General features: G+C 46.1%; 1 protein-coding gene across 3 annotated transcripts; it reads left to right on the top strand.

Annotated features, from left to right (window-relative positions):
- The first annotated feature begins 1,077 nt into the window (after window positions 1-1,077).
- On the top strand, window positions 1,078-8,386 carry LOC122924006. 3 transcript variants are annotated; one of them, XR_006387346.1, is made up of 2 exons: window positions 1,078-8,101; window positions 8,290-8,386. XR_006387346.1 is itself a non-coding variant. In XM_044274930.1 (2 exons), the coding sequence occupies exon 2, from the start codon at window positions 1,848-1,850 to the stop codon at window positions 7,848-7,850; it is 6,003 nt and encodes a 2,000-aa protein (XP_044130865.1). In that variant the 5' UTR covers window positions 1,078-1,290; window positions 1,479-1,847; the 3' UTR covers window positions 7,851-8,386. The 3 variants fall into 3 exon arrangements, 2 of the variants coding, with proteins under 2 accessions (XP_044130865.1, XP_044130866.1); XM_044274930.1 differs by having other exon boundaries at window positions 1,078-1,290; window positions 1,479-8,386; XM_044274931.1 differs by having other exon boundaries at window positions 1,078-6,810; window positions 6,943-8,386.
- Window positions 8,387-11,784: the final 3,398 nt, after the last annotated feature.

Genomic DNA, 11,784 nt, shown 5'->3' with positions numbered 1-11,784 from the left:
ACCCTCAATAGTGTGGTTGTTTTTTGGCTATATCCTACATCAGGGTCAAGCTGCCACCAAGTACATTTAACCATCAATAGTGTGGTTATTTTTTGGCTATATCCTACATCAGGGTCAAGCTGTCACACCAAGTGCATTTAACCCTCAATAGTGTGGTTGTTTTTTGGCTATATCCTACATCAGGGGCAAGCTGAGCCCGCCACCAAGTGCATTTAACCATCAATAGTGTGGTTGTTCTTTGGCTATATCCTACATCAGGGTCAAGCTGTCACCAAGTGCATTTAACCCTCAATAGTGTGGTTGTTTTTTGGCTATATCCTACATCAGGGTCAAGCTGTCACCAAGTGCATTTAACCCTCAATAGTGTGGTTATTTTTTGGCTATATCCTACATCAGGTTGAAGCTGTCACCAAGTGCATTTAACCATCAATAGTGTGGTTATTTTTTGGCAATATCTTACATCAGGGGCTTGGCTGTGCTTGCTTTTTTATTGAGGGGTGAAATACAATTGCCAAAATAGCAGTACCCTAAATCTGGTGTTTCAGCTGTGGCCAGCCAATTGTAATACTGTCTGCTGTCTGGCAAAGGATACATTTTTGTTCAGGGTTGAAATACAATTCCCAACTTAGCAATTTCCTAAATTAGTGGTTTCTGCTGTATCAGGGCTACTTTAAATTATTCATTAAAAGGGTATATAAGATTTAAGGTGTAGATAGGGTCATTCTCAATAACTTCACACACACGCTACTGTGCATTTCCAAGTCTAATTCTGTCTGTAAACGTATACCTTTCACCCAGCGCCTAAATACTAGGCCTCAAATTTACATTCATCTAAATCTGTGGTTATTGCTGTGGCTGGTCAAGTTATTTAGTGTCCGTAAAAGCACAGTTTTTGTTCTGGGTTGAAATACAATTCCCAATTTTGCAATTTCCTAATTTAGTGGTTTCCGCTGTATTAGATCTATTTTAAATCTATCCCTAAAAGGGTATATAAGATTCAAGGTGCAGATAGGGTTATTCTCAATAACTTCACACACACGCTACTGTGCAATTCCAAGTCTAATTCTGTGTGTGCTGCCTTTGCAATGTATATTACATGCTTGGCACTCAGTAGTGTCTGTTTCTTTAAGACCCTCCATTTTCTTGAAGCCTAGAGGCGGGTCTTCTCTGTACTCTCTAGGGCTTGCTGGGACATATCCTGTTCAGTCCAGCTCTGGGTACTATAGTGACCAGATCCACAGGACATCTTAAAGCTATTACAGATTGCAAACCTGACGAACACCAAAGCCTGTGAGTAAAGGGGTTTTGCTAGTTCAGCTTGTGTAGAGGGATGTTAGACATTGCAGATAGATAATGTGTGTTTCAGTGTAGTAAGCAAGCACATGTTAGTTAGGCCCTATCTTTTGTATTAGCTCTGTATAATGTATGTTGCTTGAATTAGCCATGCTTATATTTCTCTTTTTATGTTTGTTTCACAGTTTTACCTCACATATCATCCCATATCATATCATATGAACATTATTGTACACATTCCTGTTCATTATATCTCAGTAAAGATTGCATCAGTTCAGCAAACCAGCGCATCTTTCATTGGGATTCGGTTTATACTTGATGTTAAGCTGTGTACCTAAAGCAACACGCAGCCGAGACATTAAAGTAAAAAGGCTTTAAAACGTTGTCAGAAGCAGTTAAACAGCTTTAAATCGTCCTCCGCAGTAAAAGGACTAATAACTCCTTTCAGCCACGTGGAGTGAAACGAAAGTGAAACTAATTTCTCTCACTCACTACAACACTGATACTGCCTGTGTCCAGTCATCATCATTATCCACGCTGCCAGCTAAATCAAGATGCAGAACACAGGGAACAACACTCTGACAGTTAACCCTCAATGCTCCTATAAGGAAGATGACACACACAGCTTGCCAAGAATCAAGTCTAGATACACAACACTGTCTAGAGCATTCAGTCAAACAAATCTGACTTCAGCTAGCGCCGATTCAGCAAGATCTAAGCGTACTAGTTCTAGACGTTCAGGCATCACCAGTCTGTCATCGGCTAGCGACAAAGCGACTAAAGCAAGAGCAAAAGCAGAGGCAGCTTGCGCCATGGCTTCTTATGCGGAGCAGGAAGCTGAATTGATGAGAGAGCAAGCAAAAAGTGAATCTGAAGCACTTAAAAAGAAAGCAGAAGTGGAAGCATCTTTACACTTACTCAAACAGCAGAAAAACGCAGCAGCAGCCTTAGCCGAGGCAGAAGTTTTCACAAGGGCTGCTGAAGCTCAGTTTGATGGCATAGAAAAACAGATGTCATCCCACAGCGCAATCCAACGCACCCGTGAGTACGTACAGTCACAAGCAACCATGTACACTGACCAGCAGTACAATGATGCACCTAGGTCTTCATTGACTCCACCAGCAATCAGCAACTTTGATACTACGCAACATTGCAAGACTAAATCAGAATCTCAGTGTGGGAAGTCAAGCGGTCGCATGCTTAGAGACCAATCTGCCAACCCTCCAAGAGTTCAAACGGATGCTCGCGTACTCCCTCCTCAAGCAAATACAAGTCTGGATTATAGCAGAAAGACTTACAACAGACGAGAACAACCACCTAAACAAAGTGGATTCAGACAAGCGCCTCATCAGCCTTACCAGCCGCAACCATACCCTGAGTTTACACCCGAGAAGTATTCGCCAGACGCAACAAGTGCTATAGAAGTGGCAAAATTCCTGATGCACCGTGAGATAGTGGGCGCTGGTCTCATGAAATTCGATGACCGTCCAGAAAACTACTGGGCCTGGAAATCATCTTTCCTGAGCGGTACCCAAAACTTAAACCTGACAGAGAAAGAAAAGCTTGACCAGCTTGTCAGATGGCTAGGACCAGAGTCCACTGAGCAAGCCCAAAGGATCAGATCAGTACACGTTCATGACGCAGCAGCAGGACTTGCAATGGTGTGGCAGAGACTAGAACAATGCTATGGATCACCTGAAGTGATCGAGGATGCTCTTCTGAAAAGGATAGAAAACTATCCAAGAATAACAAATAAGGATTACCAAAAGCTGAGAGGTTTGGGAGACCTACTCTTAGAAATAGAAGCCGCTAAGTCTAGTGGATATCTGCCAGGTCTCTCATATCTGGATACAGCACGTGGAGTTGAGCCCATAATCGAGAAACTTCCTTACAACTTGCAAGAAAGGTGGGTAGCTCAAGCTTCAAGATACAAGAAAGATCATCATGTTGCATTTCCACCATTCGCCTTCTTCGCTGAATTCATAGAAGACCAAGCTGAAATACGCAATGACCCAAGCTTTGCTTTCCTGAACAAGAGAACGGCAAGCTTCCCAAAGGTAGAGCAGAAACCTCCAGGGCTTTACAAAGAACGCAGAGCAACAGTTTCTGTAAGGAAGACAGAAGTTCCGCCTGAATCTGCAGCTAATCAGGAAGACAACACAAGGAAGAAAGTTGAGGAGTCAGACAAAATATGTCCTATCCACAATAAGCCTCATCCACTAAGAAAATGTCGCAGTTTCAGAAGTAAGACGTTAGAAGAGCGCAAAGCTTATCTTAAAGACAATCGCATTTGTTTCAGATGCTGCGCTTCAATTCAGCATCTTGCAAAAGACTGTACAAAAACAATACAATGCACAGAGTGTAACAGTGACAAACACTTGTCAGCACTGCACCCGGGACCACCACCATGGAAACAAGAAGTTCAAGCAACTCAAGAAGATCATGGTGGGGAGCAAGGAGAGAGTGCAACGCCAGCAGTAAGCTCAAAGTGCACTGAGATCTGTACAGAGCAGGGCCGCTCAAGATCGTGCTCCAAGATATGCTTAGTCAAGGTGTATCCAGCAGGTTTTAGAGAAAAAGCAATCAAGATGTACACAGTCATGGATGAACAGAGTAACAGATCTCTGGCAAAAACAGAATTCTTTGACCTCTTCGGTGACAAAGGAAGTCCAACTCCATACACCTTGAAGACTTGTTCTGGAGTTGTAGAGACAATAGGGAGAAGAGCAAATAACTACATCATCGAGTCTTTAGATGGAAAGACAAAGGTGACTCTACCTACCCTGATAGAATGCGATGAGATACCAGACGACAGGTCAGAGATACCCACACCTGAAGTTGCTCGTCATCACCCTCATCTGGTGCGAATAGCAGACCAAATACCAGCACTAGATCCAGATGCTGCAATCACCCTTCTACTTGGGAGAGATATTCTCAGATTGCACAAAGTCAGAGAACAGTACAATGGGCCACACAATGCACCATTTGCACAACGCCTTGATCTCGGATGGGTCATCGTTGGAGAAGTATGTCTAGACGGACTGCACAAACCATCAAAGGTAAATGTCTACAGAACACATCTGTTGCAGAATGGTCGTACGTCTTGTCTTTGCCCATGTACCAACAGTCTACACATTAAAGAGAGATTAGATAACCCAACACATCATCGGAGTATCCAGAGGTGCATGGAAGACTTAGCCTCAACTGGAAATACAGATGAACTGGGTTGTAAGGTGTTTGAAAGAACACGAGACGACGACAAGCCAGCACCCTCGGTAGAAGATACCCTCTTCCTCGAGATCATGGACAGAGAAGTCTACAGAGACAAGTCAGGCAGCTGGGTAGCCCCTCTACCCTTCCGGTCACCACGCCATCGCCTTCCTGTCAACAAGGTACAAGCAGAGAAACGCTTCAGTTTGTTGCAGCGCACTCTACAAAGAAAGCCAGATATGAAGAAACACTTCCAAGCCTTCATGCAAAAGATTTTTGACAACGAGCATGCAGAAAGGGCACCACCACTACAAGAAAACCAAGAACACTGGTACTTACCAATATTTGGAGTGTATCATCCTCAAAAACCAGGTCAGATACGTGTAGTATTTGACTCTAGTGCGAAGCACGAAGGCATCTCACTAAATGACGTCCTTCTCAGCGGACCTGACCTGAACAACACACTCCTTGGAGTACTCATCAGGTTCAGGAAAGAACTTGTAGCAGTAACAGCAGATGTACAACAGATGTTCTACTGTTTCTTCGTTCGAGAAGATCACCGAGACTACTTAAGGTTCCTGTGGTATGCAGACAATGACTTTAACAAAGACATCATAGAGTACAGGATGAAGGTACATGTGTTTGGAAACAGCCCTTCCCCAGCTGTAGCTATCTACAACCTGAAACGAGCAGCACAGCAAGGTGAAAGACATGGTCAAGAAGCCAAACAGTTCGTCATGAAGAACTTTTACGTGGACGATGGACTTGCTTCTTTCTCCAGCAACGAAGAAGCTATTAACGTCTTGAAAAGTACAAAAGAAATGTTGGCAGAATCCAACATAAGATTGAACAAGGTAGCTTCCAACAGCTACAGAGTCATGGAAGCATTTCCAATGGAAGACCGTGCTAAAGACCTCAAAGACTTAGATCTAGGAACAGAATCACCACCCTTGCAAAGAAGTCTTGGGCTTAGTTGGGACTTAAAGACTGACAGTTTCACCTTCAGGGTCTCCAGAGAAGAGAAACCATTCACAAAAAGAGGTGTCCTATCTACAGTCAACAGTCTTTATGACCCCCTGGGATTCGTAGCACCAATCATCATGCAAGGCAAAGCTTTTTTGAGACAGATCACTACTGAGCAGGAACAAATTGACTGGGACGTACTTCTTCCTGACGAGAAGCGAATGCAGTGGAAGGTGTGGAAAGACTCATTGTTAGAGCTTGAACAACTCTACATTTCAAGACCGTACGTATTTGTTTCCTTGTCTGCTACAAAGAGGAGAGAATTATGCGTATTCTCTGACGCTTCCACTATGGCTATTGCAGCTGTAACTTACCTCAGGGTAATAGACACTGAGGGACAAAGCCATGTTGGGTTCATCATGGGAAAATCTAAACTAGCTCCCAGACCTGCTCACACTGTCCCACGTCTAGAACTTTGTGCTGCTGTCTTAGCGGTAGAGATGGCAGACATGATTACGACTGAACTGGACATTGAGATCCATGCAGTGAACTTTTATACGGACAGCAAGATTGTGTTAGGATATATTCACAACTCTTCAAAAAGATTTTACACATACGTGACCAACAGAGTGACACGTATCAGAAAGTCTACAAGTCCAGATCAGTGGCATTACATCAGCACGGACAAGAACCCAGCGGATCATGGGACAAGATTGGTGTCAGCCGCTGTACTCAAGCAAACTAACTGGTTCGTAGGTCCATCGTTTCTTGGTAAGCCAGAAATCAAAGAGACTACTCAGGTAGAGACCTTTCAGCTCATAGAACCAGATCAAGACAAAGAGGTAAGACCTCAAGTTGCAGTTTGCAAGACTTTAGTTACCAAAGACAGTCTGGGCGCCCATAGATTTGAAAGGTTTTCTAGATGGAAGTCACTGACTCGTGCAATCGGAAAACTTATCTGTCTAGCCAGATACTCCTCCAGAGCTACTAATACTGATCAACGTAGCAACGACCATCTTGAACAAGCCAAGGTCGCGATCATCAAATGCGTCCAGCAGGAAGTCTTTAAAGAAGAAATTCAAAGCCTTCTGAAAAAGGAAGAGATTTCTCGACACAGTTCGCTCAAGAAGTTGAACCCTATCCTCGACGAAGACGGAGTACTAAGAATTGGAGGTCGTTTGTCGGCAGCGGATATGACTATCCAAGAGAAACATCCCTTCATCATACCTAAGAATCATCACATCGCTCTTCTTCTGGTAAGACACTATCACGAGCAAGTTGCACATCAAGGACGACACTTCACTGAAGGAGCAGTACGGTCAGCAGGATTGTGGATCATAGGAGGTAAGAGACTAGTCTCCAGCGTGATCAGCCAATGCGTTACCTGTAAGAAGATTAGAGGGAAACTTGAGGTTCAAAAGATGTCAAACTTACCTGCAGACAGACTTGCTTCAGATCCTCCGTTCACTCACGTAGGTCTAGACGTTTTTGGACCATGGAACATCTCTTCTCGCAAGACTAGAGGAGGCAGTGCCGAAAGTAAACGCTGGGCTGTTCTGTTCTCTTGCTTGAGTACTAGAGCAGTTCATATTGAAGTGATTGAATCTTTATCCACTTCAAGTTTCATCAATGCCTTGAGAAGATTCTTCTCTATCAGAGGGCCAGCGAAATTGATTCGTTCAGACCGCGGCACAAACTTTATTGGGGCCTGCAAGGAGTTGAAAATCATCTCTACAGACTCTGAAACAGGTTCCTATCTTCAAGATCAAGGATGCACTTGGACTTTTAATCCTCCACACGCATCGCATATGGGAGGAGCATGGGAGAGGATGATTGGAGTAGCTCGTCGTATTCTGGATGCCATGCTCCTGAAGGTTGGGTCTACTCGCCTCACTCATGAAGCTTTGACTACACTAATGGCTGAAGTCGTGGCCATTATGAACGCCAGACCTTTGGTTCCAGTGTCTACAGATCCAGAGATGCCATCAGTCTTGACACCCGCAATGCTGCTGACCCAGAAGATGGAACCAGTGACAGCTCCCACTGGAGACTTTGACCTCAAGGACTTGTATACTAAGCAATGGAGACAAGTTCAAAGCCTTGCGGACATTTTCTGGAAGAGGTGGAGACAGGAATACCTGGTGACACTCCAGCCTCGCAAGAAATGGCAAGATGACAAACCCAACTTACAAGTTGGAGACATTGTCTTATTAAAAGACACTCAGGCCCACAGGAACGAATGGCCTATTGGACTCATTGTGGGGACTGATCCTAGTGGTGATGCTAGAGTTAGAAAAGTTGAAGTTAGAATTGTTAGACAGGGCATTCCCAAGGTGTATGCTAGGCCAATTTCTGAAGTAGTTTTACTTCTGTCCAAAGGTTAGTGGCATAACCAATGGTACGCCAGGTGGGGAGTGTGCTGCCTTTGCAATGTATATTACATGCTTGGCACTCAGTAGTGTCTGTTTCTTTAAGACCCTCCATTTTCTTGAAGCCTAGAGGCGGGTCTTCTCTGTACTCTCTAGGGCTTGCTGGGACATATCCTGTTCAGTCCAGCTCTGGGTACTATAGTGACCAGATCCACAGGACATCTTAAAGCTATTACAGATTGCAAACCTGACGAACACCAAAGCCTGTGAGTAAAGGGGTTTTGCTAGTTCAGCTTGTGTAGAGGGATGTTAGACATTGCAGATAGATAATGTGTGTTTCAGTGTAGTAAGCAAGCACATGTTAGTTAGGCCCTATCTTTTGTATTAGCTCTGTATAATGTATGTTGCTTGAATTAGCCATGCTTATATTTCTCTTTTTATGTTTGTTTCACAGTTTTACCTCACATATCATCCCATATCATATCATATGAACATTATTGTACACATTCCTGTTCATTATATCTCAGTAAAGATTGCATCAGTTCAGCAAACCAGCGCATCTTTCATTGGGATTCGGTTTATACTTGATGTTAAGCTGTGTACCTAAAGCAACACGCAGCCGAGACATTACACTGTGTGTGAACGTATACCTGTCACACAGCGCCTAAATACTAGACCTTAAATTTATATTCAGCTAAATCTGTCGTTACTGCTGTGCCTGTATTAGTGTAATACGGTACCTAAATAGATAGCCAGATAGTGTTAGGTGTCTGTAAAAAAAAGGCCTGAATTTGAATTCAATACATTGGGCCAAATAATATTTTTGTTATTGTGGTGAACGGTAACAATGAGGAAAACATCTAGTAAGGGACGCGGACATGGTCGTGGTGGTGCTAGTGGACCCTCTGGTGCTGGGAGAGGACGTGGCCGTTCTGACACAGCCACACGTCCTAGTGTACCAACTACCTCAGGTCCCAGTAGCCGCCAGAATTTACAGCGATATTTGGTGGGGCCCAATGCCGTTCTAAGGATGGTAAGGCTAAGCAGCTACAGGCATTAGTCAATTGGGTGGCCGACAGTGGATCCAGCACGTTCACATTATCTCCCACCCAGTCTTCTGCAGAAAGCGCACAGATGGGGCCTGAAAACCAAGCCCATCAGTCTGTCACATCACCCCCATGCATACCAGGGAAACTGTCTGAGCCTCAAGTTATGCAGCAGTCTGTTGTGCTGTTTGAAGACTCCGCTGGCAGGGTTTCCCAAGGGCATCCACCCAGCCCTTACCCAGCGGTCGAAGACATAGAATGCACTGACGCACAACCACTTATGTTTCCTGATGATGAGGACATGGGAATACCACCTCAGCACGTCTCTGATGATGACGAAACACAGGTGCCAACTGCTGCGTCTTTCTGCAGTGTGCAGACTGAACAGGAGGTCGGGGATCAAGACTGGGTGGAAGACGATGCAGGGGACGATAAGGTCCTATACCCCACATGGAATAAAGGTCATGCCACTGACTTTCACAGTTCGGAGGAAGAGGCAGTGCTGAGACCGAGCCAACAGCGTAGCAAAAGAGGGAGCAGTGGGCAAAAGCAGAACACCCGCTGCCAAGAGACTCCGCCTGCTACTGACCGCCGCCACCCCAAAGGCAGCTTCAAAGAGTTCCCTGGCATGGCACTTCTTCAAACAATGTGCTGACGACAAGACCCAAGTGGTTTGCACGCTGTGCCATCAGAGCCTGAAGCGAGGCATTAACGTTCTGAACCTTAGCACAACCTGCATGACTAGGCACCTGCATGCAAAGCATGAACTGCAGTGGAGTAAACACCTTAAAACAAGGAAATCACTCAGGGTCCCCCTGCTACCTCTTCTGCTGCTGCCGCCTCGGCCTCTTCCTCCGCCTCTGGAGGAACGTTGGCACCTGCCGCCCAACAAACAGAGGATGTACCACCAACACCACCACCTCCGTCACCAAGCATCTCAACCATGTCACACGGCAGCGTTCAGCTCTCCATCTCACAAACATTTGAGAGAAAGCGTAAATTCCCACCTAGCCACCCTCGATCCCTGGCCCTGAATGCCAGCATTTCTAAATTACTGGCCTATGAAATGCTGTCATTTAGACTGGTGGACACAGACAGCTTCAAACAGCTCATGTCGCTTGATGTCCCACAGTATGTTGTTCCCAGCCGGCACTACTTCTCCAAGAGAGCCGTGCCTTCCCTGCACAACCAAGTATCCGATAAAATCAAGTGTGCACTGCGCAACGCCATCTGTGGCAAGGTCCACCTAACCACAGATACGTGGACCAGTAAGCACTGCCAGGGACGTTATATCTCCCTAACTGCACACTGGGTAAATGTAGTGGCGGCTGGGCCCCAGGCGGAGAGCTGTTTAGCGCACTTCCTTCCGCCGCCAAGGATCGCAGGGCAACATTCTTTGCCACCTGTTGCCTCCTCCTCCTACTCGGCTTCCTCCTCCTCTTCTTCCACCTGCTCATCCAGTCAGCCACACACCTTCACCACCAACTTCAGCACAGCCCGGGGTAAACGTCAGCAGGCCATTCTGAAACTCATATGTTTGGGGGACTGGCCCCACACCGCACAGGAGTTGTGGCGGGGTATAGAACAACAGACCGACGAGTGGTTGCTGCCGGTGAGCCTCAAGCCCGGCCTGGTAGTATGCGATAATGGGCGAAATCTCGTTGCAGCTCTGGGACTAGCCGGTTTGACGCACATCCCTTGCCTGGCGCATGTGCTGAATTTGGTGGTGCAGAAGTTCATTTACAAGTACCCCGACATGTCAGAGCTGCTGCATAAAGTGCGGGCCGTCTGTTCGTGCTTCCGGCGTTCACATCCTGCTGCTGCTCGCCTGTCAGCGCTACAGCGTAACTTCGGCCTTCCCGCTCACCGCCTCATATGCGACGTGCCCACCAGGTGGAACTCCACCTTGCACATGCTGGACAGACTGTGCGAGCAGCAGCAGGCCATAGTGGAGTTTCAGCTGCAGCACGCACGGGTCAGTCGCACTGTGGAACAGCACCACTTCACCACCAATGACTGGGCCTCCATGCGAGACCTGTGTGCCCTGTTGCGCTGTTTCGAGTACTCCACCAACATGGCCAGTGGCAATGACGCCGTTATCAGCGTTACAATACCACTTCTATGTCTCCTTGAGAAAACACTTAGGGCGATGATAGAAGAGGAGGTGGCCCAGGAGGAGGAGGAACAGTACGTGTGCATACCCCTCCACGTACTGACTGATGGTTCGGCCCCATTCAACTTCTGGGTCTCTAAATTGTCCACGTGGCTAGAGCTAGCCTTTTATGCCTTGGAGGTGCTGGCCTGCCTGGCGGCCAGCGTTTTGTCTGAACGTGTATTCAGCACGGCAGGGGGCGTCATTACAGACAAACGCAGCCGCCTGTCTACAGCCAATGTGGACAAGCTGACGTTCATAAAAATGAACCAGGCATGGATCCCACAGGACCTGTCCATCCCTTGTGCAGATTAGACATTAACTACCTCCCCTTAACCATATATTATTGTACTCCAGGGCACTTCCTCATTCAATCCTATTTTTATTTTCATTTTACCATTATATTGCGGGGCAACCCAAAGTTTAATGAACCTCTCCTCTGTCTGGGTGCCGGGGCCTAAATATCTGACAATGGACTGTTACAGTGGTGGGTGACGTGAAGCATGAATCTCTGCTATGGGACCTCTCTCCTCTGCCTGGGTGCCGGGGCCTAAATATCTGAGAATGGACTGTTCCAGTGGTGGGTGACGTGAAGCCAGATTCTCTGCTATGGGACCTCTCTCCCATTGATATTGGTTAATTTTTATTTATTTTATTTTAATTCATTTCCCTATCCACATTTGTTTGCAGGGGATTTACCTACATGTTGCTGCCTTTTGCAGCCCTCTAGCTCTTTCCTGGGCTGTTTTAC

This window comes from Bufo gargarizans, unplaced genomic scaffold (assembly GCF_014858855.1).
Source record: "Bufo gargarizans isolate SCDJY-AF-19 unplaced genomic scaffold, ASM1485885v1 original_scaffold_2143_pilon, whole genome shotgun sequence".
In the NCBI taxonomy this organism is placed as follows: Eukaryota; Metazoa; Chordata; class Amphibia; order Anura; family Bufonidae; genus Bufo; species Bufo gargarizans.
The sequence above is the reverse complement of the archived record's forward strand: the minus strand, read 5'-3'. Positions and strand labels throughout refer to the sequence as shown.

What these genes read in the sequence shown, in the direction of transcription:
- LOC122924006 (XM_044274930.1), top strand. Translation starts at nt 1,848, where the DNA reads ATGCAGAACACAGGGAACAACACTCTGACAGTTAACCCTCAATGCTCC.